This window comes from Psittacula echo, assembly GCF_963264785.1.
Source record: "Psittacula echo genome assembly, chromosome: 3".
Classification (NCBI taxonomy): Eukaryota; Metazoa; Chordata; class Aves; order Psittaciformes; family Psittacidae; genus Psittacula; species Psittacula echo.
Window position 1 is genome coordinate 127,762,349 of NC_137736.1, and position 27,786 is coordinate 127,790,134.

Below are 27,786 nucleotides of genomic sequence, written 5' to 3' on the forward strand. Positions count from 1 at the left end.
ACACCTCCCGCCCTCCAGGGGGCACTATCCCAAGCAGCAGCTGCTAGACTACACTTCCCACAATACCCGGGGGCACCACAGCTCCCGCCACGCCCCCGAGTCTCCGCCCCCTGTCAGCGGAAGCCCCGCCCCCTCTTACCGGAGGCCCCCCCCCCCGGCGGCGTCTTCCCAGGGCCATGGCGACCCCGGTGGGGCCCCAGCCGCGGTCCTGGTCGCTGGTCGCGGCGCTGGCGCTGGCGCTGTTGGCGCTGTCGCCAGTGTCGGCGGGGCCTCAGGACCCGCTGCTGGCGGTGGCGCCGCGCTGGGGCTGGCGGAACGTGTCGTGTCCCGTCTGCCGGGCGCTGTTCGGGGCGCTGGACGTAGCGCTGCAGGTGGGGAGGAACGGGGATGGGGACGGGTCGGGAACGGGGACGAGAACAGAAACGGGAACCAGAACGGGACAGGAAGACTGGAAGCGGGACACCGGGTCAAGGGCACCGGCACCGGGACAAGGGGACAGCTGCGGGGCCACTGGGTCCGAGACGGGGCCAACAGGGACGGCACCGGGAGGGAGACGGGGTCAGGAACGGGGCGGGGACACTGGGACCGAGGACACTGGGACCAGGGGCACCGGAATGGGGACAGGGACGGGGGCACAAGCTGGGGACGGGGGCACTGGGTCTGGGGTCAGCGACAGGGACTGGGACGGGGGCACCGGAAGCGGGACGGGTGCAGAGGCGGGGACAGGGGCGGGACGGGACCGGAATGGGGACAGGGACGGGGCGGGGGCACCAGAACGGGAACAGCGGGACCGAGACGGGGACGAGAGCGGGGGACAAGTATGGGAACGGGACAGGGACAGAGCGGGGCTCCGGGACCGGCAGTGGGATGGGGACACGGACAAGGGCGGGGACAGACGGGACGGGATGGGGAGGGGCTGGGGCGGGGCTGGAGCGGGAGCAAGGACCTCGTGACGGGGCCGGGACAGTGACTTGTGACAGGCACGGGACAGGGATGGGGACTGGGACTGGAACAGGGGCGGGGTCAGCGACGGGACAGGGACAGAGGGGATGGAGACAGTGGCAGAGAGGGGGCACCGACAGTGGGGACACTGGTATAGGGACAGAGACGGGGACGGAGCAGAGGCACCAGGACCGGGACAGGAGCACTGGGATCGGGACAGGGGCAGACAGGATGGGGAGGGGATGGATCAGGAGCCAGGACAGGGCTGGAGCACATCATGGATTGTGACAGGCACAGGACCGGGATGGCCATGGGAATGGGATGGGGATGGGGGCGGGGACGGCTCCACACAGAGGGACGGTGCCAGGTCAGGCACAGGCTCCTTCCCCAGAACGGGAATTGGGGACAGAGGAATCGGGGTCTCCCAGCACTGGGGTTCCAAGCCAAGGGGCTCGTGGTGGCCATGGCTGCGTTTGGTGATGGCATCCATTGGGTGGTGACATCCATTGGGTGATGGCAGTCTGGTGACAGGTCCCGTGTCCCCGCAGCTGGAGCCCACGGTGTCGCGCGTGGGGCGCGTGGCGTCGCGGCTGTGCCAGGACCTGCGCCTGGCGCGCGCCGAGGTTTGCCGCGAGGCCGTGCAGCTCTTCCAGCGGGACGTGGTGTCGGCCTGGGCGCGCTCGGTGCTGCGGCCGGCCGAGGCCTGCGGGCTGCTGCTGGGGCCCCGCTGCGGCCACTGGGACATCCTGGGCGACTGGAACGTGTCCCTCCCGGACACCCCGAAGCCGCCGGTGCGGCCGCCGGAGCCGCCGGCGCCGGGCGCTCCCAGCGCGCGCATCCTGTTCCTCACTGACCTGCACTGGGACCGGCTCTACGCGCCCGGCAGCGCTGCCGCCTGCCCCGACCCGCTCTGCTGCCGCGAGGCCGCGCGTCCCGGGGCCCCCGGCGCCGGCTTCTGGGGGGAGTACGGGAAGTGCGACCTCCCGCTGCACACCATCGAGCTGCTGCTGGAGCAGCTCCCCGCCGCCGCGCCCGTGGCCGCCGTGTACTGGACCGGGGACATCCCGGCGCACGACGTGTGGCAGCAGAGCCGGCGGGACCAGCTGCGCGCCCTCAGCACCGTCACCGCGGCGCTGCGGCAACGCCTCGGCACCGTGCCCGTGTTCCCGGCCGTGGGCAACCACGAGGCGACGCCGGTGAACGCCTTCCCCCCCCCTTACGTACGGGGCAACCAGTCGGCAGCGTGGCTTTACGATGCCATGGCCCGGGAATGGCAGCAGTGGCTGAGCCCTGACGCGCTCCGGACCCTGCGGTGAGACACGGGATGGGATGGGGATGGGGATGGGGGTTGAGATGGAGGCACAACAGGGGACCTGGGCTGGGAGATTCCAGGCGGGGAGGGATTGGGGGTCATGGGGCTGGGGGAGTTCAGTCTGGGCGTGCAGGGGTGGGTCCTCGGCTAGGATAGGTGAGGGTCCTGGGCTGGGGGAGATTGTGGAGTTCAGTGAGGAGGCTCTGGGGTGGGAGGGCATAGGGTAGCTTCTATGCTGAGGGGGGAAAGGGGGTCCCAGGCTAACAGGGGGCTCAGGCTGGGCACAGAGAGGTCACTGTGGGGCAAGCGGGTCTCTGTGGATCAGGGGTGTCACTGTGGGGCAGGAGGGTCTCTGTAGGGAAGGGGGTTGTCTGTGGGGCAGGGTGGTCCCCACTCACCCTCCACTGTCCCCCCAGGGCCGGGGGGTTCTACACGGCCCAGGTCTGGCCGGGGCTGCGCTTGGTGTCCCTCAACATGAACTTCTGCTCCCAAGCCAACTTCTGGCTTCTCATCAACGCCACCGACCCCGCGGGGCAGCTCCAGTGGCTCGTGGGGGTCCTGGCAGCCGCTGAGCGCGCAGGGGACAAGGTTGGGACGGGGACGGGCCCCGGGGGGGGTCCCTGCCCCCAGCGGGTCCCGGCACCCCCCAGCTCTGCTCTCCTTGCCGTAGGTGCACATCATCGGGCACATCCCCCCGGGCCATTGCCTGCGGAGCTGGAGCTGGAACTACTACCGCATCGTCAGCAGGTGGGTGCAGGGGCCCTGCCGGGAGGCAGGGGGGGCTGTGCCGATGGGCCGGGCACTGCTGTGGGGTCACTGTGTCACACATGTCCTGGTGCAGGTTCGAGGGCACCATCGCGGGGCAGTTCTTCGGCCACACACACGTGGATGAGTTCGAGATGTTCTATGACGAGGAGACGCTGACCCGGCCCGTGTCCATCGCCTTCATTGCCCCAAGTGTCACCACCTACATCAACCTCAACCCTGGTGGGTGCCAAACCCTCAACACACCCCCATGGTGCCGCTGCGTGATCATGGACATGCCTTGACATTGACCATGACCCTGACTCTTACGATGGCTGTTGGCCATCATCATTACCTTGATTATGGCCATGACCTTGACCACGACCATTGGCCGTGACCCTTGCCATTATCTTTGCTATGACCATAACCTTGACAATGTCCATTAGCTTGACCATCATGCCCATTGGCCATGACCTTGAGCATGATCATTACCTTGACTGTGCCCACCATTTGACACTGACCATGCCAATGCCCATGTCTATGCCCACAGGCTACCGCGTGTATGTGGTGGACGGCTCCTACCCCGGCAGCTCCCACGCAGTACTGGACCACGAGACCTTCATTCTGAACCTGACAGAGGCCAATGCGCCAGGGGCCGTGCCGCACTGGCAGTGCCTGTACCGCGCACGTGAGACCTACGGGCTGCCCAGCGCCTTCCCGGCCGACTGGGACCAGCTGCTCCGTCGCTTCCAGGATGACGAGCGGCTCTTCCAGCGCTTCTGGTTCCTGCTGCACAAGGGCCACCCGCCACGGGCGCCATGTGGGGCTGGCTGCAAGGCAGCACTGCTCTGTGCCCTGCGCTCTGGCCGCTCTGATGATCCCAGCCTGTGCCGGCCGCTGCGCCCCACGCTGCCCTTTGCACGCATCCAGCAGCTCTGGCGGCAACGACGGCTCTGCTGAGCACCAGGATGTGGGACACAGGACATGGGGCTCTGCTGAGTGCTGGGACATGGGGTGTAGGGTGTGGGACATGGGATACAGGACACAGGACATGGGGCTCTGCTGAGCACCAGCGTCCAGACATAGGATGCAGGATGTGGGGTGCAAGACATGGGACATGGGGCTCTGCTGAGTGCTGGGACTGGGCACCAGGGCGTGCGACATGGGACACCCCATTGCCATGTGCCATCAATAAAGGTGTGACAGACCCAGCACCTCCTCATCAGCATCCACTTCATCCCCATCTTCATCCTCCTCCTCCTCATCATCATCATCATCCTCCTCATCCTTCTCCTCTGCATCCCACATCCATCCTCAAGTTCATCCTCATTGTTCTCATCCCCACCTGACCACAGGGCCCCCCATCCCCCTCCCAGTGACACCGGTACCAGTACCAGTACGGTGCAGAAGTGACACCGGTGCAGAAGTGACACCAGTACAGACACCGGGAAGGATTGTTCCACCCAGCACAGCATGGGATGGAGCAGGATGGGGCAGCACAGACCACAGTGCAGCAGCACAGCACAGTGTGGTGTGGCACAGGACAGCACAGCAGGTGCGTGGTGCAGCAGCACAGCATGGAGTGGGACAGAATGGCACAGATTGGCACAGCATATGTGGCGTGTGTGGCACAGGGCAGCAGGGAGTGTGGTGGAGCAGTGCAGTACTGCACAGCTGCACATGGCACTGACAGGTCTGGTGTGGCACAGATGGGACAGAGCAGCATGGGGTATTGTGACAGGGCACAGATGGGACAGATGGTCCAGCACAGCACAGCACCAGGGCACAGCACAGCACATGTAGCAGCAGCACAGGGCAGGACACGGAGCAGGACACACTCTACCCTGGGGCAATCCCATGGTCCATCACAGTCACACACAGTAAATCACGCTCTAACATCAGTGGTGGTGTGCGTGGCACAGCCCCGCACTGCCCCACACAGCCCGGTACAGCCCCGCACAGCTCCGCACAGCCCGGTACAGCTCCGCACAGTCCCGCACAGCCCCGTACAGCCCGGTACAGCCCCGCACAGCCCGGTACAGCCCCGCACAGCCCGGTACGGCCCCGCACAGCCCCGCACAGCCCGGTACAGCCCCACACAGCTCCGCACAGCCCGGTACAGCCCCGCACAGTCCCGCGCAGCCCCGTACAGCCCGGTACAGCCCCGCACAGCCCGGTACTGCTCCGCACAGTCCCGCACAGCCCCGCACAGCCCAGCACAGCCCAGCACAGCCCAGCACAGCTCGGTACAGCCCCGCACAGTCCCGCACAGTCCCGCACAGCCCCGCACAGCCCCGCACAGCCCAGCACAGCCCAGCACAGCTCGGTACAGCCCCGCACAGTGCCGCACAGCCCAGCCTGGCACAGCAGAGCCCGGCACAGCCCGGTTGGGGTCGCTGTGTGCCGGGGCCGGGCCGGGGCTGGGCTCACCCCGCGGTGCTGTCGGTGCCGCCCCGATGTTCTCATGTGGCTCAGCAGCGCTCACCTCGGCGGGAGTTGTGCGGTGCCTCGCGCTCTGCCGCGAGGGCGGCACCAGGAGCCGGAGCAGCTGGGACGGGGACCGGGACAGGAATCGGGACCGGGACAGGGACAGGGAACGGGAAAGGGACAGGGACGGGGACAGGGAACGGAACAGGGACCGGGACAGAGACAGGAACCGGGGCCGGACCCAACCCAGCCGAAGGCCACTCTGCACCGCAGCCTGTCACTGGGACAGAGCCAGGGCTCACCGGAGGGGCCGGGCAGGGCCAGGGCCGCTCAGGGCTGTGGGGCCGTGGATCGGGTACTGCGGCGGGAGTGCGTCCATCCCCCAGAGCTCCAGGTTCTCCATGCACTGGTCCCAGACCCATGTCACTGATGTCACGTTGTGACCTCCATAATCTCCATCTCCTCCATCATCTCCATCATCCTCATTGCCATCACCTCCATCATCTTCATCATCGCCATCATCTCCATCCACTGCTCCATCCACCTAACTGCTCATCTCAGTCCACATGTGTGGGGACACACAGCACAGACCAGCCCAGTGCAGCAGCCCAGTGCAGCCCAGTATAGCCCAGTACAGCCCAGTGTAGCATAGTATAGCCCAGTGCAGCACTGTGCAGCCCAGTACAGCCCTGTGCAGCCCTGTGCAACCCAGTGCACCCAAGTGCAGCCCTGTGCAGCCCAGTACAGCCCTGTGCAACCCGGTGCAGCCCAGTACAGTCCAGTGCAGCCCAGTGCAGCTTGGGGGTCCTTATGTGGTCACCCCACTACAGGGCCCCCACCCCCAGCTTCATCCCAGCAATGCCCAGTGAAGGCGGAGACCCCCCCGCACTGCCCCACACAGACCCCCAAGCCCCACATCCCCCCCGCCATGGGGCTGGCACTGCTGGGGGTACTTCCAGAATACTTTATTTTGTACATAGAGTTTGTCAGCGTGCGGCCGCCCCACAGAGCCCCATAGAGACACACAGAGCCCCATAGAGAACCACTGAGCCCCACCAAGCCCCATAGAGCCCTAGCGACCCCATAGAGCCCCACATGGGCCCACCAGGCCCCACTCGGCCCCATAGGGCTTCATGAAGCCCCACCAGGACCCACAGAACCCCATCGTGGGGCAGCAGGCACGTGCGGTCGCCCCACATCTGGGGCTCAAGCCACGGGGGGCAGCTCCCATGGGGCAACCCACAGCCGCCCCTCAGCCCCCAGCAGCGGCTCCCTCAGCCCCCCCTGGTCCCCCAGCTGTGCGGCTGCAGCCCTGCCATGGGGCAGGAGGAGGGGCACGACCATGGACCCCAGATAAAGTGCACGTGAAGGCCGGGGTGGCATGTGTGGGGCAGCCCCAGCCCGTGCCATGGGGCAGCCCCAGCCTGTGTCGTGGGGTGGCCCCAGCCTGTGCCGCGGTGCTACTGCAGGTAGCGATAGGCCTTGAAGCAATGGTTGCCCGAGTCGGCCACCACGACGTGGCCGTCGGAGGTGAGGGCCAGGCCCTGCGGCCCATACAGAGGATCCGCTGCTGTGTTGATGTAGGACAGGAAGGAGCCCGAGGAGTCAAACACCTGCAGGGACAGAGACAGGTCCCAGTGTCCCCAGTGTCCCCATGGCCCAGGCAAACCCCATCTCCTTGGGCACCCCTGCACTGGGGTCCTGGACCGTGTCCCCGCTGCGATGAGCCCACCCTGGTGCCACAAACCCCATCCCTGAATGGGCTGAAGGATGGGATGAGGACAGGGATGAGGCTGGGATGGGAGTGATGGGATGAGGACAAGAGATGGGAGTGACGGGATGAGGACGGGGATGAGGCTGGGATGGGGGTGATGGAATGAGGACAGGGATGAGGCTGGGTTGGGATTGATGGGATGAGGACAAGGGATGAGGCTGGGATGGAGGTGACGGATGAGCACAGGGATGCGGGTGAGTACGGGCCCATGGGGCCGGTACCTGGATGCGGCTGTTGCCCCAGTCGGCCACAATGATGTTGCCATTGGCGTCCACAGCCACCCCGGTGGGAGCGTTGAACTGTCCATTGCCCTCCCCGTGAGAGCCGAACTTGAACAGGAACTCGCCGTCTGCGCTGTAAACCTGGGGGGGGGTCACTGCCCGGCACCGGCACCGCACATGGGACACGGAACATGGGACATGGCACTGGCACCGGCACATGGGACATGGGATGCAGGATGTGCGACACAGGACACAGGACACAGTACATGGGACACGGGACATGGCACATGGGACATGGCACACAGTGCAGAGGACACATCACACGCGATGTGGCATACAGGACATGGGTTGCAGAACATGGCATGCGGCACATGGCATGCAAGACATGGGACATAGGACACAGGACACGGCACATGGCACATGGCACACAGGACATGGCACACAGGACATGGCACGCAGCACACAGGACACCATTACTCACCTTCACAGAGTGGTTGTGGAAGTCGGTCACCACGATCTCATTCTTGTTGTTGACGGCCACAAAGTGGGGCCCTGGGGGGGACAGGGACAGTGAGTGGGCACCATGGGCAGCCAGGGGCAGGTGGAGGGGACATAGCAAGATCCAGAGACACAACAGAGGACAAACCTGAGCCCAGAACCCAAAACAGCCCAAACCCAGAACCATGAACAGAACCTAAATCATGAATCCAAATCCAAAACCACAGCCCAGAACCTGACTCTGACCCTGAGACCTGAACCACAACTGGAACCCAGCCCAGAACCACCAAGAGCCTGAGCCCAGAAACTGAATCCAGAGCTCACAACTCGAACTTGGACCCTGAGCCCAGCTGCAGCCCCTGCCCCTGCCCCGTGCCCTGGTGCTGTCCGGGGCTGCCTAGAGCACACACTGAGGAGCACATGGTGAGTGGGACATGGTGAGGGGCACATGGTGAGAGGCACATGGTGATGGACACATGAGGATGGACATGTGGGGATGGACACATGGGGATGGACACGCGGGGATGGACATGCATTGAGGAGCACATGGTGAGGAGCACAGCACGGCTGTGGCTCGTACCTGCGAACTGCCGCTCTGCTGTGCCGCGGCTGCCGAACTTGGTGACCAGTTTGCCATTGGACTGGAAGATGAAGACGCAGCAGGCCTTGTTGTCCACCACGATGATGTGCCCATTGCGGTCCACCGCAACACCCTTGGGGCCCATCAGCCGCCCAGCACCCAGCTTGGTCTGGGACGGGAACAGGGCTGGGAGTTAGGGTTGGTGCGGAGCCGTGTCCCTCCCACTGCTGTGTCCCCCCCGCACCTCACCTTGAACTTGCCCTCGGGGGAGAAGATGCTGACCCAGCGGTTGTCGTAGTCGGCGATGATTATGTCCCCGTTCATGTCGACAGTGACGCCAGTGGGGCGCTGGAGCTGACCAGGGGAGCGGCCCCGCACCCCAAAGCGCAGCCGGAACTGACCCTCGTTGGAAAACACCTTTTGGGGGCCCCCAGGGGGAGGGTTAAGTGGGTTGGGGATACATGCAGGTGCCGGGGCCGGGCCAGGTCCTACCTGTACACACTGGTTATTGCTGTCGGCCACCACGATGCGGCCGCTGGAGGAAGTGGAGATGCCCTGGAGGTTGGTGAACTCGCCCTTCTCCCGGCCTCGGCTTCCTGCAGGCAGAGGGAGCCACGGGAGTCAATGGGGGTCAGTGGGCATCAGTAGGCTCAAGGGGGTTCAAGGAAAGTCAAGGGGAGTCAAAGGGGTTGAGGAGGATCAATGGGGGTCAGTGAGCATCAACAGGTGTCCAGAAAGGTCAATAGGAGTCAATAGAGATCAAGAGAGGTCAATGGGATCAATAGGGTTCAATGGTCATCAATTGAGGTCAACGGAGGTCAAGGAAGGTTAATGGGAGTCAATGGGGTCATGAGGCTTAATGGGAGGTCTATGGGAGGTCAAGGGTGGTCAAGAGGGGTCAATGAGGAGTCAATGGGGGCCAACAGAGATCAAGAGAAGTCAATGGGTGTCAGTGGGCATCAATGGAAGTCAACAGAGGTCAAGGAGGGTCAATGGGGGGTCAAGGGAGGTCAAGGAGGGTCAGTGGGGGTCAATGGAGGTCAAGGAGGGTCAGTGGGGGTCAACAGAGATCAAGAGAGGTCAATGGGCATCAATAGGGGCCAATGGGCATCAGTGGGGGTCAGTGGGGGCCAATGGCTATTAATAGCTATCAATGGTTGTCAATGGGGATTAACGGTAGGTCAATGGGGGTCAATAGGTGTCTGGAGGGGTCAAAGGCAGTCAGTGGTGGTCAATGTCAGTCAATGTTGTTCAGTGGGTGTCAATGTCAGTCACTGTTGGTCAGTGTCAGTCATGGGGCCCCGTTGGCTCTCACCCACACGGAAGATGAGCTCGTCCTCGATGGGGTTCTCCTTCTTCTTGCCGGTGCTGTACATGCTGGAGGGCCTGCGCACAGCCTTCTGCCGGATGTGTCCCCCGCTGCTGGGAGACTTCACACGGCGCTTGACATCATCGGGTGAGGGTGGCACATCTGAGGCTTTGACAGCGCGGGCACGGAAGGGGCTGCCGCGGATGGGCTGCCCGTAGAGCAGGATGGAGAGCAGGAAGTCGCCCTCGGCGCGCGGCGTGTACAGCAGCTCGTAGGTGCCATTCTTGTTGTCCTGCACCTCAGCCTCGGCCGCGGCCCCATCTGGTGCTGTCACCTGGAAGCGGAGCCGGGCACTGCCACTGCGCACCAGCTCGCCATCCTTGTCCTTGGTGGTGACGCTGAGTGAGGCGGGCTGCCCCACCACGGCGTGCCGCAGCCCCTCGCCCGTGGCCACCGTGTGGTGCGCGGTGGCACTGGTGGTGACCAGCGCGCCCAGGTTGAGGATGGACTTGCGCAGCCCGTCCGTCTCCACCAGGTAGTCGAGCTGCGCGTTCTGCTGTGGGTGCTCGGGGAAGTCGCGTGCCGCCAGGTCCCGCAGCCGCTCGCTCATCTGCTTCTGCACCAGCAGCACCTCGGGGGCCGTGCCGTGGCGCAGCGCTTGCTCCGTGAATGCACAGCTGCTCAGGATGCTCTCCTGGCCCCGGCGCAGCGCCTCCAGCTGCGCCTGCAGCACCTGTGGGCACCAGCGTGTCACCGCGGGGCAGGGGCGTGGGGGTATGGGGATATAGGGACATGGGAGCATGGGGATATGGGGACACAGGGACACTGGGGATATGGGATATGGGAGCCTGGGGATATGGAGGCATGGGGCATGGGGACATGAGGCCACAACAGTGCAGGGGTATGGTAACATGGGAGCTTGGCAGCACAGGCCCATGCAGCACAGGGGGACAGTTGTGCAGGGACATGTGTGGCAGCACAGCAGCGTGGAGGCATGTGGCACAGGGGCTTGGTGGCATGGGAACACGCAGCATGACAGCACGGCAGTGCAGGGACACAGGGGCTTGGCAGCATGCAGGCTTGGCAGTGTGGGAGCACAGTGGCATGGAGACAGGCAGTACCCCAATGCAGCACCCCCCATGCAGCTCCCCCCTGTCCCCCCACGCCCGCACCCGGTGCTTGGCTCCGCACGCCCTCTCCGGGTCGTTTAGCAGCAGCCCCCATGCAGCCCCCATGCAGGCCACGCCCCCCCTGTGTCCCCCGCGCCCGCACCCGGTGCTTGGCGCCGCACGCCGCCTCCAGGTCGCGCAGGAGCAGCCCCCGCCGCTGCCGCAGCGCCGCCTCCAGCTCCTCGAAGGTGCCGCCAATCTCGGCGGCGGCCTCGTCCCGGCGCTGCAGCAGCTGTTGGCTAATGTCCGACACCAGCGCCGCGGCCGCCGCCAGCTGCGGGAGCCTGCGGGGACGGCGTGAGCCCGGGGCGGACAAACCCACCGGGACCCCAAACCCACCGGGACCCCAAAACCCACCGGAACCCCAAAACTCATCGGGACCCTAAACCTACCGGCACCCCTCAACCTCCGGACCTCCTGACCCCCAAACCCACCGGCACCCCAAGATCCCCCGTACCCCACGGCCCGAGGTGTCCCCGGACCCCCGGCCCCTGCCGGATCCCCCGGCCCCGGCCGTGCCTGCTGCGGACGGCGTCGAGCTGTCTCTGCAGCGCCGCCTTGTGGTGCTCCACGGCGTCGCGCAGGGGCGCGGTGCCGTGCTCCCGGTGCTCGCCCTCGGTGCACTCACGGCACACCGCTGTCTCGCACGGCTCACAATAGAACTCCATCACCTGCGGGAGGGGGAACGGGCGCTGACTCCCTGAGCCTCCCACATCCCCACAGCCCCCCTGGGCTCTGCCAGGTCCCCACAGACCCCCTGAGCCCGCTCAGATCCCTGCAGGCCCCAGACCCCTACAGTCCTCCCTGGACCCCTACAGCACCCACAGCCCCGGCAGACACCACCCCCCCAGATCCTCTACAGCCCCCATGAGCCCTTCTCAATGCCTCCAGCACCCCCAGAACCCCTCAGCCCCCCCAAGTCCCTGCAGCCCCCCCCGGCCTCTAGGGCCCCTTCTCCCCTCCTGGACAACCAAAGCTTGCCCTTGAGCACCTACAGGCCCCCAGACCCCTCCAGTTGCCCCTGGACCCCCTCAAACCCTTGCAGCCTCCCCCTGTCCCCCAGTGCCCCCCGGTGCGACCTCTCCGTGGTGGTTGGGGCAGCAGAGCGGCGGCGCGGGGCCAGTGCCCAGGGTCCCGGAGCCGGGGGCAGGGCCCGGCGTGGCGCTGTCGGGGTCCCGCTGCAGCACTTCCATCAGGTTGGTGATGAAGAAGTTGTTCTGCAGCGCGGGCACGCCTCGCTCCGGCAGGATCGAGGTCTGGCGGCACACGGGGCACGAGAGGGACAGGCTCTGAGCAGGGATGTAGTTCTGCAGGCACCTGCATGGACAGACAGACACACACGGATGTAGTTCTGCAGGCAGGCAGACAGACAGACAGACAGACAGACGGGATCAGGGCCATGTGGCAGGAGCAGGGGGATGAGGCTGAAGGGACATTGGGATGGATGGATGGACAGGAGGACGCAGCTCTGCGATGGGGACGGACAGACAGATAGATGGGGGTCAGGATCCACAGAGACGGATGGATGGATGGGGTGCTCGGAGCAGCAGCAGGGGATGGAGCTGGCAGCGGGATGGACAGATGGACAGGAGGGATCTCATTGCGTGTGGAGCAGGAGCAGAGGGATGGAGCCAGAGGCACAGACAGACGGACGGACAGACAGGAGGGATGCAGCTCTGCAGGCACCTGCCAGGGACAGACGGACAAACAGCAGGGATCAGGGTGTGCGGGACAGCAACAGAGGGATGGGAGGATGGATGGACGGATGGATGGATGGATGACGGAGGGATGGATGGATGATGGAGGGAGGGAGGGATGGATGGAGGGAGGGAGGGAGGGATGGATGGATGGAGGGAGGGAGGGATGGATGGATGGAGGGAGGGATGGATGGAGGGAGGCATGGATGGAGGGAGGGATGGATGGAGGGAGGCATGGATGGAGGGAGGCATGGATGGAGGGAGGCATGGATGGAGGCAGAGATGAATGGATGGAGAGATGGAGGGATGGAGGGAGGGAGGGAGGTAGGGATGGATGGATGGAGGGATTGAGGGATGGATGGATGGATGGATGGAGGGAGGGAGGGATGGAGAGAGGGATGGATGGAGAGAGGGATGGATGGATCATGGATGAGGGAGGGATGGATGGAGGCAGAGATGAATGGATGGAGAGATGGAGGGATGGAGGGAGGGAGGGAGGGAGGGAGGGATGGAGGGATTGAGGGATGGATGGATGGATGGAGGGAGGGAGGGATGGAGAGAGGGATGGATGGAGAGAGGGATGGATGGAGGGAGGGAGAGAGGGAGGGATGGATGGATGGAGGGATTGAGGGATGGAGAGAGGGATGGATGGAGAGAGGGATGAATGGATCATGGATGATGGAGGGATGGCCAGGGCAGGAGCAGAGGGGTGGACAGTGGCACAGGGGGGATGCAGCTCTGCAGGAACCTGGGCAGGGACAGACAGATGGATGGACAGACAGGGGTCAGGGCTGTGGGGACAGAGGGCCCAGGGGCAATGCCGTGGCACACCGGGGTGCGGACAGACAGTGGGACAGGTGGGCAGTGGGACAGGAGGGGAGGGCTGGGGGGGCTGGGCTGGGCTTGAGGGAGTTCGGGGTGTCTGAGTGTCTCTGGGTCATTGCACTGACCCTGCAACAGGGACAGGATCCCCAACACCCCCCAACACTGGGGGGCTGTCACGGGGCTCAGGGGGTTCAGGGACAGGCCCGCATGTGAGTGGGGCCCCACATTAGTGGGGCATAGGGGGGCTCAGACCTGCTTCTCACTGGGGGATTCTGGGGGTGCAGTGCAGTGTGTGCAGTGAGGGTCCAGTGCCTAAAGGGGCTACAGGAAACATGGAGAGGGGCTTTAGACAAGGGCCAAGGGGACAGGCCAAGGGGAATGGCTTGAACCTGCCAGAGGGGAGACTGAGATGAGCTCTTAGGCAGAAGCTCTTCCCTGTGAGGGTGCTGAGGCGCTGGCCCAGGGTGCCCAGAGAAGCTGTGGCTGCCCCATCCCTGGCAGTGTTCAAGGCCAGGTTGGACACAGGGGCTTGGAGCAACCTGCTCCAGTGGAAGTGGTCCCTGCCCGTGGCAGGGATTGGGAATGGAGGAGCTTTAAGGATCCTTTCAATACAAACCAGTCTGGGATTCTGGGATTTTATGCAGTGCAGTGGGGCACAGTAGGGCACAGTGGGTGCAGTGGGTGCGGTGCAGTGGGATGCAGCGGGTGCAATGAAGTGGGGCACAGTGGGTGCAGTGCAGTGGGGCACAGTGGGTGCAGTGCAGTGGGGCACAGTGGGTACAGTGAAGTGGGGCACAGTGGGTGCAGTGCAGTGGAGCACAGCAGCCTCAGCTCATTTCCTGCAGGAGGAACAGGCAGAGAACACTGCGGGGATGCGGTGCAGTGCCATATGGATGCAGCAAGGTGCAGTGGGTTACAGCAGGGATGCAGTGCAGGTGCACTGGTATTCAGTGGGGGTGCAGTGTGTCACAGAGGGGTGCAGTGCAGGTGCAGTGCAGGTGCAATGTGGGGCCCAGAGGCTGCAGGAGCCAGCTTCTCCCTGCAGGAGCTGGGGGGGGGACAACAGGGCCGGGAGCAGCTGACAGCATGAGAGGGGGGATGCAGCTGGTGCAGCACGGCCCAGGGGAAGCAGGGGGGAGCAGAGGGTCACAGTGGGGTGCAGTGGGGCTGTAGGGGGGTTGCCATGGGGCACAGCAGGGCGTGGGGGGGCTCACCTCTCGCAGAAGGTGTGCAGGCAGGGCAGCACCTTGGGGTTGTGGTACCGGTCCAGGCAGATGCTGCACACCAGGAACTGTTGGTCGATTTGCCGCACCACGGGGCTGGCGCCGGCCTCACGTGTGGCCATGGCGGCAGCGGCGGCCCCAGGCGTCAGCCTGCAGGGACAGGCAGTGGGCACCCCACAACACCCCACAGCCCCCAGCCCCACACTAGTGCTCACTCACCCACTGGCCCACACGATCTGAGGGCTCCCCCTTAGCCCTGCCATGTCCACAGCCCCAGCCCCAGACCCACACCAGCCTAGCCCAGCCCCACATGTCCCCTTGACCCCCAGCTCTGCCCTGCACAAGGCATTTGCGTAAGCAGCACCCTTATCCCTGCCTGCCCCATGGCGCCTGCTACAGACCCCACGGCACCCACCCCGCAGCCCCATGGAGCCACCACCTCACCCATGGCACCCACCCCCTTGTCCTACAGCACCCACCCCTAGCCCTACAGCACTCACCCCCTTGCCCACCCTGCGGCATCCCCTGTCTGCCCCACGGCGCACACCCCCTTGCCCCATGGCACCCGCCCCCTTCTCCTACAGCACCCACTGCCTGCCCCACAGCATCCCCTGCCTGCCCGACAGCACCCACCCCTTTACCCTACAGCCCCCACTGCCTGCCCTATGGTACACATCCTACCCCATAGCACCCTACCCCCTCCCCTGCCAGCCCCACATCCCCCACCCCTACACACACACCCCCAGTCCTACACCAGCCCCACTGCGGCCGCTCCGCGATTCAGGCCCGGACCCAGCCCCGCCCCGGCCGCCATTATGGGACCGGCTCTGAGGTGCTGGGCGGGGGGGACACAGACACATACACAGCACCCCACATCTCCCCGTAGCGCCCCACAGCCCGTGCCCACCTCCGGCCCCACAGCGGACACTCACCCCACACGCAGCCCCCAGCGCGCTGCGGCCCCCGGCGCATCCCGAGCGCGGCAGGGATGGGCAGGGGAGGCCGGGACGTACCATGGCGGGGCGGGAGGGGGAACACTCGCTTTGTCCCCTCACTTACTACACGGGATCCCCCCCCGGTGACCCACAACCTGGGGGGGAGACGCGTCGCTTTGCGACGCGTCTCTCCCCCAGGTTGTGGGTCACCGAGGGGGAGATCCCGTGGAAAGTGTGGGGCGAGAAACCCAACCCCCCCCTTTGCACACAAATGGTCGCGCCCAGTGCCTCCGCAGCCCCACCGCATCCCGCGGTACCCGCCCGTCGCCACGGCAACAGCATCCCCCAAAAGATGGGATGCGGGAAGAGGGATGAAGATGGGATGGGAGCGATGGAGAGGGGAGTAGATGGTGGGGGGTGAAGGCGGGAGGAGAAGGGGAGGTGTGGTGGAACATGGGGTCATGGCTGCAATGGGGGGACATAGTAGCCATAGGAGAACATGGTGAAGCCACTGGGGTCCCAATGTGTGATCCCCCCAGTGTGTGACCGCACAGTGTGTGGGTCCCGCTCTGCTCCTGCACATCCAGCGATAAGCAGCAGATGTGGGGCACAGGACTCCTGGAACCCTGAATCTGGGCGGGAAGGGGCTCAGGGCCCATCTGCTCCAGCTTTTCCCAGCCAGCACGGTCCAGCCCCATCCTGCCCATCCACAGTGTCCAACGCTGTGGAGTCCCCCCTTCACTGCAGACATCGTTCCAACGGGTGCTTGTTCTCATTGCATCCAACTGCAATCCCCCCGAAGTCACCTATGCCCATCACCTCCTGGGACTCCTTGTAGAGGGAGTCTCCACCTTCCCTGCAGCCACCTTTAACCACAGGCACACAGGACCAGGTCTCCCTGAGCCTCCACTCTCCATGACGACAGCCCCGGCTCTCCTGGCCCTTCCTCACACACTGCTATCCTGTGGTCATCTGGGCATCCCTGGGCGCGAGACCTTTCCCTTGTCCTCATTGGATCCATCAGATCCCATTATCCTGCTTTATCCAGGTCATCCTGCTCCCCCTTCCCGAGTGCAGCCCCATGGGTTGTTGCCACCCCCAGACTCCTTCAGTTTCATTCTCTCCTTTGAATGTCACACGCTTGATCCCAAAATCCAGATGATGCTGATGGAGCGGGGCTGGAAAAGGGCAATGAAGCTGGTGCAGGGCCTGGAGCACAGTGTGATGGGGAAGGGCTGAGGGACCTGGGGGGTTCAGTGTGGAGAAGAGAAGGCTCAGGGGGGACCTGATGGCTCCCTACAAGTGCCTGAGAGGAGGATGGAGCCAGGAGGGGCTGGGCTCTGCTCCCAAGGAACAAGGGATGGGACAAGAGGAACCGGCCTCAAGCTGCACCAGGGCAGGTTTAGATGGAGCTGAGGAACAATTCCTGCCCCAAAGGGTGCTCAGGCATTGGAACAGGCTGCCCAGGGCAGGGCTGCAGTCACTGTCTCTGCAAGGGTTCACACCCCGTGGAGACGAGGCCTCAGTGCCATGGGTTAGGGGTGGCCTTGGCAGTGCTGGGGAGCAGTTGCACTGGATAACCTTGAAGCTCTTTCCCACCCACTGGTTCTATGGCTCCACATGGAATCAGTGGGGAACCTCCCAGCGCCCCGAGAGAAATGTTGGTTCCTGCACACATCAATGGTCCATGAACTGGCACCTGATGGAAAACTGTCCACTAGCACCAATAGTGCCATCAGCAGCACCAGTAGCAGCAGTACCACCAGTGACATCAGCAGCACCAGCAGCTTCCCTTCAAATCATAGATCATGGAATGATTTGGGTTGGAAAGGAGCTAAAAGCTCCTCCAGCTCCAACCCCTGCCATGGACCCCTTCCACTGGAGCAGCTTGCTCCAAGCCCCTGTGTCCAACCTGGCCTTGAACACTGCCAGGGATGGGGCAGCCACAGCTTCTCTGGGCACCCTGGGCCAGCGCCTCAGCACCCTCACAGGGAAGAGCTTCTGCCTTAAATCCAACCTGAACTTCCCTTGTTTCAGTTTGAACCCGTTACCCCTTGTCCTATCACTACAGTCCCTAATGAACAGTCCATCCCCAGCATCCCTATAGCCCCCTTCAGGCACTGGAAGCTGCTATGAGGTCTCCACGCAGCTTCTCTTCTCCAGGCTGAACAGCCCCAACTCTCTCCGCCTGTCTTCATACGGGAGGTGCTCCAGTCCCCTGATCATCCTCATGGCCTCCTCTGGACTTGTTCCAACAGTTCCATGTCCTTTTGATGTTGAGGACACCAGAACTGCACACAATGCTCCAAGGGAGGTCTCACGAGAGCAGAGCAGAGGGGCAGGATCACCTCCTTCGACCTGCTGGTCACGCTCCTCTTGATGCAGCCCAGGATACGGTTGCTTTCTGGGCTGCGAGCGCACACTGCAGCCGGCTCATGTTCATTTTCTCATCGACCAACACCCCCAAGTCCTTCTCTGCAGGGCTGCTCTGAATCTCTTCTCCGCTCAACCTGTAGCTGTGCCTGGGATTGCTCCCACCCAGGTGTAGGACCTTGCACTTGGCATGGTTAAACTTCATCAGGTTGGCATCAGCCCACCTCTCAAGTGCATCTGGGTCCCTCTGGATTCCTTCCCTCCCGTGTATCAACCACACCACACAGCTTGGTGTCATCGGCAAAGATGTTGAACCAGTTCACTTCCAGCACTGATCCCTTCCCTTCCCCTCCTCTCCTGCTCCCGGTGCATGCAGGGGTGCTGCAGCCCTTCCATCCCACCTCTGGTGGCTGTACCCCGAGGCAGCACCGGCTCCGGGACCCACAGTACAGGGACTCCTCCTGCAGCACCCCCAGCAGAGCCCCCCCCACGGGGCTGCCCGGGGAACAGAGCCGGGCACTGCCGGGCCAGGCCAGGCTGCTCAGCAGCTGCAGCACCCCTGACACTGGGGGTGGCTGCACCCAGAGACCATCCCCTGCCCCTGGCTCCCCATGGGCTGTTCCTGTGCTGGTGCTGGAGCAGGGCTGGGAAGCAGGGCCAGGAAGCAGCAGCGGGGCTGGGAAGTGGGGCCAGGAAGCAGCAGCAGGGCTGGGAAGTGGGGCCGGGAATTTGGGCCGTGAAGCAGCAGCAAGGCCAGAAAGTGGGGCCGGGAAGCAGCAGCAGGGCTGGGAAGTGGTGCTGGGAAGTGGTGCCAGGAATTGGGGCCGGGAAGCAGCAGCAGAGCTGGGAAGTGGGGCTAGGAAGCAGCAGCAGAGCCCTGTTGACACATCGGCGGCGGGACATTAGGGATGTGAAACTTTATTAGCACGAGGAAAACACTCCTGAGAATCCAAGGCCCAGGGCTGGAGCCAGAGCCCAGCATGGAGCCACCAGCATCAAGTCTGGGTGGGAATCCCCCACTGGAGGCACCGGCACTGCCGTCCCCTTCCCGATGCCACCGGACAGGCCTGGCAGCTGCTGACAGATTCCTGATCCCGATGGAGGCTCCTGATAATGATGGGGGTTCCAGATCCTGACGGAGGCCGTGGATCTGCATGGCCAGGTCCGGAGCAGCATGAGCTCCCGCTCAGTGTTGGCAGGCTCAGCCCAGCACCAGGCCCGGATCCATCCCAGTGCCGGATCCATCCTGGGGCCGCCCACCTGCTACGTGCCCGTTCTGGGAGCCACTGGGGGGTCAGGGGGGGCTGTGGGAAGCGCCGGGTCTTGGGATGCTGAATCGGCCGCGCGGCGCTGCAGGATGCCTGGCATCAGCGCCACGTAGGAGCGCATGAGGCGGTGGTTGGAGTGCACCAGCTTGGAGGCACAGCTGTCGAGGCAGGATTCCTGCAGGATGGCGACCCGGGATCAGCAGATTGAGGAACAAGAGAGGAACAAGAACCAGGGGATCAGGGAATCAAGAATCAAGGACCAAGGACCAAGGGATCAGGGACCTGGGGATCAGGGATGGAGGAACAGGCAATTAGGGCATCCAGGACCAGGGTATCCAGCATCAAGGACCAAGGGCTCAGGACCAGGGGACCAAGGGAATGAGGATCAGGGGATGAAGGATCAGAGGTTCACGGACCTGGAACCAGAGGATGAAGACAGAGGGAATGAAGGAGCGGGGGAACACGGATCAGGACCAGGGGCTCGAGGACCCGGGAAGAGGAATCGGGGGACGGGGGAATGAGGGGATCCGGCACGAAGGATCGGGAACAGGGTCCGGGCACCGCGCGCGGGGATCCCGGGTCCCGCCGCACCTCGCGCCCGGTGAGCAGCCGGTAGTTGAGGTTACAGACACAGCGCCGGAAGCAGAGCTCCGTCATGCGGTTGTACACCAGCAGGAAGTCCCGCAGCTGCAACACACCGGCCCCGGCACATGACTCCCGCGGCACCACATCACCCACCCGGTACCGGCACCAGGGCATCACACACCCGGTACCGGGACATCACCCCTGCGACCGCGGCCCCGCATCACCCCCCAGCACACTGCAACCCCGCTCCCCCCTCACGCTGCGCAGCTGCTGCCGCTGCTCCTCCGCCACCGCCTCCATGGCCCGCTCCGAGCCCAGCTTCCGCCCAGCGTCACCTCCTGCCCGGCTCCCGGCGGCCTCCACCGCCCGTGACGCAACGTCCGGCGTGTCCCGGCGAGCGGAGCGGCGGCAGCCGCGGCCGAGAAGGTGGGAGAGGAACCGGGAACGGGAGCAGGAGGGGCACAGGCACACGCACCGGTACCGGTACCCGCAGCCCGGGGCCGCAGCGGTGCCTGCGCGAGGGGAGCACCGGGCCCCGCTTCCATACGGGGCAGGAACGGGCCGGTGGGGATCCGGCCGCGGAGCGCGGCCTGAGCAGGGCGATGCGGTGGGGCCGGGAGCGGGGGACACCTGCAGCGCAGAGCGATGGGGCCGGGAGCGGGGAGCACCGGCGGACGCCTCGGAGCGATGGGGTTGCCCCGCGGTGTCCCTCGGCCGTGCCCCTGTCCCAGCGGGTACCGGAGCGGGCGGGGAAGCCCTGCGAGAGCTCTGGAATGCGGCCGGACCGGTCCGGGCACTGCGCGGCCCCGCTGCCCCCCCGGGGCCCGCCTGCGGACGTGGCTCTGGGCTTAGATACGCCGGGCCCGGCGCCAGCCCTGACCAGGGACAGCTCCGTCGCCGGCAGCAGCGCAGGGCGGGAGGAGCCCGGACATGGAGCGCTCCGGGAGGGGCGGCTCTGGAGGCTGAAGCCGGGACCCCGAGTCCTGGAGCAGCTGGAGCGAGGCCAGAGGAGGCCCCGGAGCTGCTGCGAGGGCTGGAGCAGCTCTGCTCTGGAGCCAGGCTGAGAGAGCTGGGCTGGGGCAGCCTGGAGAAGAGAAGGCTCCTGAAGGGGAGACCTGAGAGCAGCTCCAGTGCCTAAAGGGGCTGCAGGAAAGCTGGAGAGGGGCTTGGGACAAGGGCCTGTAGGGCCAGGCCAAGGGGAATGGCTTGAACCTGCCAGAGGGGAGACTGAGATGAGCTCTTAGGCAGAAGCTCTTCCCTGTGAGGGTGCTGAGGCGCTGGCCCAGGGTGCCCAGAGAAGCTGTGGCTGCCCCATCCCTGGCAGTGTTCAAGGCCAGGTTGGACACAGGGGCTTGGAGCAAGCTGCTCCAGTGGAAGGGGTCCCTGCCCGTGGCAGGGGCTGGAGCTGGAGGTGCTTTAAGGTCTTTCAACTCAAACCCGGCTGTGGCTCTATCCCAAGGGACTGCAGTGCTGGGCAATGGCTGCGGAAGCCGCTGTGGGGGCTCCTCAGTGCACCAGGTCCTGCTGCGCTGGTGGGTCCTGCCCTGCACCATGGGGAGGTTGTCTCCATCCAGACCTGCTCCCAGTCTCCATTCCTGTGTCCCTGCAGGCCCTGAGGATGTCGGATGGGATCATGAGCAAAGCGGCCACCATGGAGATCCCCATCAGCAGCAACGGGGACACGGGCAGCCTGCCCGAGGACGACGGCCTGGAGCAGGTTCAGGGCTGGGGTGTGCTGGGCCATGCTGGGATTGCTGGATCCCTGGTGTGTTCCATGCTCTCCCTCACCTCCTGCCTTTGCTCCAGGACCTGCAGCAGGTGATGGTGTCGGGGCCCAACCTCAATGAGACCAGCATTGTGTCGGGTGGCTACGGGGGCACAGCCGAGGGCATCATCCCCACCAACACCATGAAAGGTACCGGTGGGCCGGGGCTGCTGCCAGGGAGGGTGGGAAGGAGAGGCCCCATCACAGGAAGATGGGCTTGGCAGCTTGTCCCACCACGTGGTTCTGCTTCCGTACAACCTCTCCATCCCAGGATGGTGGCTCCTGCTCCTTCCTCCCTGCCGGGTCTTTGTTCTGCTGCCAGCCAGGAGCACCCTGGGGCTGCAGCTGGTGGTGCTGTGGCTGGGTCCTCAGCTCCTTCCTTCAGTGCTGTGGAGGGCTTGGGTGTATCCTCTCCATCTCTGGGTGGATGAGGGGCTCTGGAGCTGCACTGGTGCCTGTGGTGGTACCAGAGAACCATGATTGGCTTCTCCATGGCTCCGAGCCTGGTGCTTTCCACTATCACTTATTCCCTCTTCTCTTTGCTCAGGATGGGTTGTGGGTGCTCTGCAGCAAGGCTGCAGGTGTCCTGCCTGCAGGACACAGAGGCAGGAAGTTCACGTTAAATGTAAGACAGAAGCTCTTCCCTGTGAGGGTGCTGAGGCGCTGGCCCAGGGTGCCCAGAGAAGCTGTGGCTGCCCCATCCCTGACAGTGTTCAAGGCCAGGTTGGACACAGGGGCTTGGAGCAAGTTGCTCCAGTGGAAGGTGTCCCTGCCTGTGGCAGGGTTGGAGCTGGAGGAGCTTTAAGGTCTCTTCCAACCGAAACCAGGCTGGGATGTGGTGAGATGTGCAGGCAGATGTGCCACAGCCCTGATGCTCTGCAGACCCTGCACCCTAGGTGCTGTGCTGGGTGCTGCTGTGGCTCAGTGAGTCTGTGGTGCTGCCGGGCTGTGCTGTGATCCCTGTGTGCCCTGGTCACCATCCCCATGGTCACTGTCCCCGTGTCACCATGTGTTGTGGTCACCGTCCCTGTGTCTCCATCACTCTCCTGGCCCATCCGGTGCTCAGCTCACCAGGTGCAGTGGCACCGCCCAGGACTCTGTGCAGCTTGCAGCCGTGTCTGAGTTCACGTCACACTCATCTGCTGCTGTTGCTCTCCCTGCTGCTGCCCTGTCCCCATCCCTGCCCACCCCTTCTCCCTGTCCCTGCTCTGTGCCCATCCCTGCCCTCTCCCCCTCCCTGCCCATCCCGTACCTACACCGTGCTGTGCTCCCGCCTGCTGGCCACTCCGTTCCAGGCTGTCTTGTCCAACCTCACGCAGCCCGAGGAGCATCCAGCGTGTGCCCCAGCGCGGCCGCTGCCCGCAGGATGGCCAACCCTGACCAGGCTGCAGGTACTGCGGCCGGGCAGTCCTGGGTGATGGTGCTGCTGTGGCTCCGGGTCCTGGTGCCGGGGCTGAGGCTGCTGCTGTGGCGCCGAGGTGGGACCTGGGCAGGGAGGAGCCCATGTGAGGCCTCCCCGTGCCGCCAGGGCTGTTTCTGCCCCAGTGAGGATGAGGATGGGCAGGATGATGCTCAGGGCAGCACTGGGACCCAGGGGAGCTGGAGCAGAGGCTGTTCCCTGCGTGAAACCTTGTGGCAGGACTCAGAGGAGCAGGTCCAGTGCTTGGTCACGCTGGGAGCGGGGTTGGAGCGGGCAGGGGCGTGCTGCTGCCCCATGAGGGCTCTTGTGTGGTTCTGGAGACCCAGTGCATGCAGAGCTGTCTCTGTCACAGGCTCGGGGCTGCACCAGGCACATCCCAGCCCTGCAGGTGGAGGGGAGGAGATCGTGCGCGGCATCGCTGTGGAGAAGTTTGACATTGTCAAGAAGTGGGGGATCAACACGTACAAGGTGAGGGCTCCGGAAAGACACGGCCAGGGTAGGCTGGGATGTAGCCAAGGGGATGAGGCTCAACAGGCAAAGGGCTGGTCCCGCGCTTTGGACCACAGCCACCCCATGCAATGCTCCAGGAGTGGGGAGGAGCGGCTGGAAACTGCTCATGGAAAAGGATCTGGGGGTGGTGATTGATGGAGCTGAACATGAGCAGCTTGTGCCCAGGCAGGCAGGAAGCCCCCAGCATCCTGGCCTGGATCAGCACCAGAGCGGCAGGGCCAGGGCAATGATTGTCCCCTTGTGCTGAGCACTGGTGAGGCTGCACCTTGAATCCTGTGGTCACCTCCGGGCCGCTCACTCCAAGAGAGACATCGAGGGGCTGGAGCGGGGTCAGAGAAGGGCAGCGGAGCTGGTGCAGGGCCTGGAGCCCAAGGGTGACGGGAAACGGCTGAGGGACCTGGGGGGTTCAGTGTGGAGAAGGGAAGGCTCAGGGGGGACCTGATCGTTCCCTGCAAGTGCCTGAGAGGAGGATGGAGCCAGGAGGGGCTGGGCTCTGCTCCCAAGGAACAAGGGATGGGACAAGAGGAACCGGCCTCAAGCTGCACCAGGGCAGGTTTAGATGGAGCTGAGGAACAATTCCTGCCCCAAAGGGTGCTCAGGCATTGGAACAGGCTGCCCAGGGCAGGGCTGCAGGCACCGTCCCTGCAAGGGTTCACACCCCGTGGAGACGAGGCCTCAGTGCCATGGGGCAGTGGTGGCCTTGGCAGTGCTGGGGAGCAGTTGGACCGGATGATGTTGAAGATCTTTCCCAGCCTGGTTGGTTCCGTACCTCCTGAGGTGCAGTAGGGTGCATTGGGGCTGCTCCGCAGCACTTCCCTCCCGTCCAACCTTGCTCCTCCCGCAGTGCACGAAGCAGCTGATCTCAGAGCGGTTCGGCCGCGGCTCCCGCACAGTGGACCTGGAGCTGGAGACGCAGATCGAGCTGCTGCGGGAGACCAAGCGCAAGTATGAGAGCGTTCTGCAGCTGGCGCGGGCCCTCACCTCCCACTTCTACAGCCTGGTGCAGACACAGCACGCGCTGGGGGACGCCTTCGCCGACCTCAGCCAGAAGTCACCGGAGCTCCAGGTACTGACAGACCTGAGCCGCATTCCTGCTCCGCATCCCCTGCACTGCATCCCCTGCGCCACCTCCATCCCCCTGTGCTGCATCCCCTGCGCTGCATCCCCTGTGCTGCATCCCCTGCGCTGCATCCCCCTGCACCATGCCTCCTGTGTTGTCCACTGCGTTGTGGGTCTCCGTGAGCTGTGGGTCCCATGCAGCACTCCAGGTGCATGAGGACAAGGAGAATAGTGGAGTTATCCATGAGCTGTGCTCAGTTATCCATGAGCTGATTCTGCGCTCTCGGATCCTGGTTCGTGCCATCTCGGCCCCATGTCTCCTGTCCTGCAGGAGGAGTTTGGGTATAACGCAGAGACACAGAAGCTGCTCTGCAAGAACGGGGAGACGCTGCTCGGCGCCGTCAACTTTTTCGTCTCCAGCATCAACACACTGGTCAACAAGACCATGGAGGACACGCTCATGACGGTCAAGCAGTATGAGACAGCCAGGTAGGATGTAGCCACAGTGCTGTGAGGTGCCATGGGGCAGCCGTGGGGCAGCGGAGGGTCACAGCATGGCTCTGAGCCTCCCTCCGTGCAGGCTGGAGTATGACGCGTACCGCACGGACCTGGAGGAGCTGAGCATGGGCCCGCGGGATGCTGGCACCTTGAGCCGCCTGGACGCAGCCCAGAGCCACTTCCAGAGCCACAAGGACAAGTACGAGAAGCTGCGGGCAGACGTGGCCATCAAGCTCAAGTTCCTGGAGGAGAACAAGGTGGGGGCCTCACCACGGCTTCAGGGGGGCCTTTGGAGGTTTGGTTTTTCTGGGCCGTTTTTGGTGGATCTTTTTTTGGAGGCTGTGTTTTGGGGCTGCATTTGGGAGTCACCTTTTGGGGCTGCCTTTTAAGGGGTCCTTTTTTGGGGCTACCATTTGCTGCTGCCTTTTGGGGGATGGCTCTTGGGGGGCTGCCTGCTGGGGGATGGCTTTTTGAGGGCCTCCTTTTGATAGCTGCCTTTTGGGGACAGCTTTTGGGGTCTTTTGGGTTCTGCTTTGGAGCTGCCATTTGGGGGCTCCTTTTAGGTTCAGCTTTTTGGGGCTCCTTCTGGAGTTGCCATTTGGGGGCCTTTTTGGGGCGCTCCTATTTGGGTGCGGCCATTTGGGTTCCACCCTTTTGAGGCTTCCTCTTTTTGAGTGTGTTTTGGGGGGCTGCTTGGGGGGGTCACCCTTTGGGAGCTGCGCTCTTGGGCGCCTCTGGCGGGTGCTGGTGATGACGGCAGTGCCCCCCGCGGTGCTGCAGGTGAAGGTGATGCACAAGCAGCTCCTGCTCTTCCACAACGCCATCTCCGCCTACTTTGCGGGCAACCAGCAGCAGCTGGAGCAGACGCTCAGGCAGTTCAACATCAAGCTCAAGCCACCGGGCGCCGAGAAGCCATCGTGGCTGGAGGAGCAGTGAGCATGGACACAGATCAGGACGGGGCCCCTGGAGCCACCGTGCCCCCAGCCCAGGGACCCCCCCCGGCACAGGGACCCCCACGCCATGGCCGGGACACCCCAAACCCCCCTGGTCCCCCCTGCCCAGCGCAGGCGTGTCAGGGTCCAGGGAGTGGTGGTGCTGGATGAGCCCTGTGGGTCCCCAGGCCAGGCCCCTGCATCCCCCCCAGCCCGTGGAGTGCCCCTGCCCTCCCCCTGGGCACTGGTGGCTGCTCTGGGGGCACGCGGGTTCTGAAGGACACACAGAAACGCGCATGTCCCCTTGTCACAGGACACACGCACACGTCCCCTCAGCAGAACACACTGACACGTGTGTCCCCTCCCACAGGACATGCAGAAGCACGTATGTCCCCTCCCCCCAGAACACACACGCATGCATGTCCCTTCTGACATGTTCCCACACTGACACATGCGTGTCACCCTTCCCACAGGACATACAGGAACATGTGTCCCTTCTGCGGGACACATAGAAACATGTATATTCCCTCTGCAGGACACACAGACACGTCTCCTCTCACCACAGGACACACAGAAACATGTATGTCCCCTCCCTGTAGGACACGCAGGACACACACAGGACACACGTGTCTCCCCTGCAGAACGGACACACACACACACGACACACATGCGTTCCCCTCGCAGGACACACACACACACACACACACATGTTCCCCTCGGAGAACACACACACAGAGCACATGTGTGTTCCCCTCGCAGGACACACACACACATGACACGTGTTCCCCTCGCAGGACACACACACATATGACACGTGTTCCCCTCACAGGACACATACACACACACGACACACGTGTGTTCCCTTCGCAGGACACACACACGCACACACGTGTGTTCCCCTTGCAGGACACACACACGCACACACACACACGTGTTCCCCTCGCAGGACACACACACACATGACACACGTGTCCCCCCCGCAGGACACAGGTGACTCGTGTCCCCTTGGCCCGGTGCTGGTGTCCCGGGGCTGCAGCGCCGCAGCCAGGCCGGGCACGTTGGGCCGGGCTCTTCTGGCTGCACTTGGGCACTTTCTCCCGTGAGCCGCGCTCGGGATTCTCGCTGATCCGCTCCGCCCCGGGCCCAGCCTCTGACATCCAGAATAAACGGTACCGAGCAGCGAGTGCGGCCGGATGGGATGGGGAGGCTCCAGTGATGGGGTTCCAGGGACACGGGGTCCCAGGGTCGGGGGGTCCTGCACTGCTGCTGCCTGACTGCAGGGGCTGCAGCGCCGGCACAAGGGCCCGTTGTTGGTCCTGGCTCCAGGGAGCTGGTGACAGGCTGCTCAGTCCTGACCTGGCCGTGGCCGGCGCTGGACAATGGGAGCACCATTGGAGCTCTGTGAAGTGTCTGGCAGCATCCCTGCAGGTGACACGAGTTGGGTGAGAGCATTGAGCTGCTGGAGGGGAGGAGGCTCCACAGAGGGTCTGGATCCATGGGATGAGACCAAAGGGATGAGGTTTAACAGGCAAAGTGCCTGGTCCTGCACCTGGGACACAACCACCCTGTGCAATGCTCCAGGCTTGGAGAAGAGCGGCTGGAAACTGCTCATGGAAAAGGATCTGGGGGTGGTGATTGATGGAGCTGAACATGAGCAGCTTGTGCCCAGGCAGGCAGGAAGCCCCCAGCATCCTGGCCTGGATCAGCACCAGAGCGGCAG

The 27,786-nt window shown here is 64.1% G+C and overlaps 4 protein-coding genes across 10 annotated transcripts; 2 read left to right on the forward strand and 2 right to left on the reverse strand.

Annotated features, from left to right (window-relative positions):
• Window positions 1–158: 158 nt before the first annotated feature.
• On the forward strand, window positions 159–4,189 carry SMPD1 (sphingomyelin phosphodiesterase 1). Of its 2 annotated transcripts, none has more exons than XM_080614178.1 (6): window positions 159–371; window positions 1,491–2,254; window positions 2,671–2,842; window positions 2,925–3,001; window positions 3,096–3,241; window positions 3,549–4,189. In XM_080614178.1, exons 1-6 carry the CDS (start codon window positions 177–179, stop codon window positions 3,956–3,958), a joined length of 1,764 nt encoding a protein of 587 aa, XP_080470304.1. In that variant the 5' UTR covers window positions 159–176; the 3' UTR covers window positions 3,959–4,189. The 2 variants fall into 2 exon arrangements, with proteins under 2 accessions (XP_080470304.1, XP_080470305.1); XM_080614179.1 differs by lacking the exon at window positions 159–371 and adding an exon at window positions 381–558.
• Window positions 4,190–6,736: 2,547 nt separating this feature from the next.
• TRIM3 (tripartite motif containing 3) lies at window positions 6,737–15,721 on the reverse strand. The gene is made up of 11 exons (XM_080613235.1): window positions 15,654–15,721; window positions 14,713–14,871; window positions 12,056–12,293; window positions 11,496–11,647; window positions 11,080–11,260; window positions 9,814–10,540; window positions 8,748–9,094; window positions 8,499–8,667; window positions 7,902–7,972; window positions 7,421–7,561; window positions 6,737–7,038 (listed from the first exon to the last, which is right to left on the reverse strand). The coding sequence occupies exons 2-11, from the start codon at window positions 14,841–14,843 to the stop codon at window positions 6,886–6,888; spliced, it is 2,310 nt and encodes a 769-aa protein (XP_080469361.1). The 5' UTR covers window positions 14,844–14,871; window positions 15,654–15,721; the 3' UTR covers window positions 6,737–6,885.
• A 3,210-nt stretch (window positions 15,722–18,931) lies between these two features.
• Window positions 18,932–20,958, reverse strand: TIMM10B (translocase of inner mitochondrial membrane 10B). Of its 4 annotated transcripts, none has more exons than XM_080612330.1 (3): window positions 20,141–20,958; window positions 19,714–19,984; window positions 18,932–19,472 (listed from the first exon to the last, which is right to left on the reverse strand). In XM_080612330.1, exons 1-3 carry the CDS (start codon window positions 20,180–20,182, stop codon window positions 19,324–19,326), a joined length of 462 nt encoding a protein of 153 aa, XP_080468456.1. In that variant the 5' UTR covers window positions 20,183–20,958; the 3' UTR covers window positions 18,932–19,323. The 4 variants fall into 4 exon arrangements, with proteins under 4 accessions (XP_080468456.1, XP_080468457.1, XP_080468459.1 ...); XM_080612331.1 differs by having other exon boundaries at window positions 19,889–19,984; window positions 20,141–20,957; XM_080612333.1 differs by lacking the exon at window positions 20,141–20,958 and having other exon boundaries at window positions 19,889–20,123.
• On the forward strand, window positions 20,233–27,235 carry ARFIP2 (ARF interacting protein 2). 3 transcript variants are annotated; one of them, XM_080612327.1, is made up of 9 exons: window positions 20,233–20,308; window positions 21,492–21,599; window positions 21,689–21,797; window positions 22,943–23,038; window positions 23,420–23,535; window positions 24,422–24,643; window positions 24,968–25,125; window positions 25,217–25,391; window positions 25,915–27,235. In XM_080612327.1, the coding sequence occupies exons 2-9, from the start codon at window positions 21,501–21,503 to the stop codon at window positions 26,068–26,070; spliced, it is 1,131 nt and encodes a 376-aa protein (XP_080468453.1). In that variant the 5' UTR covers window positions 20,233–20,308; window positions 21,492–21,500; the 3' UTR covers window positions 26,071–27,235. The 3 variants fall into 3 exon arrangements, with proteins under 3 accessions (XP_080468453.1, XP_080468454.1, XP_080468455.1); XM_080612328.1 differs by having other exon boundaries at window positions 22,967–23,038; XM_080612329.1 differs by lacking the exon at window positions 22,943–23,038.
• The last annotated feature ends 551 nt before the right edge of the window (window positions 27,236–27,786 follow it).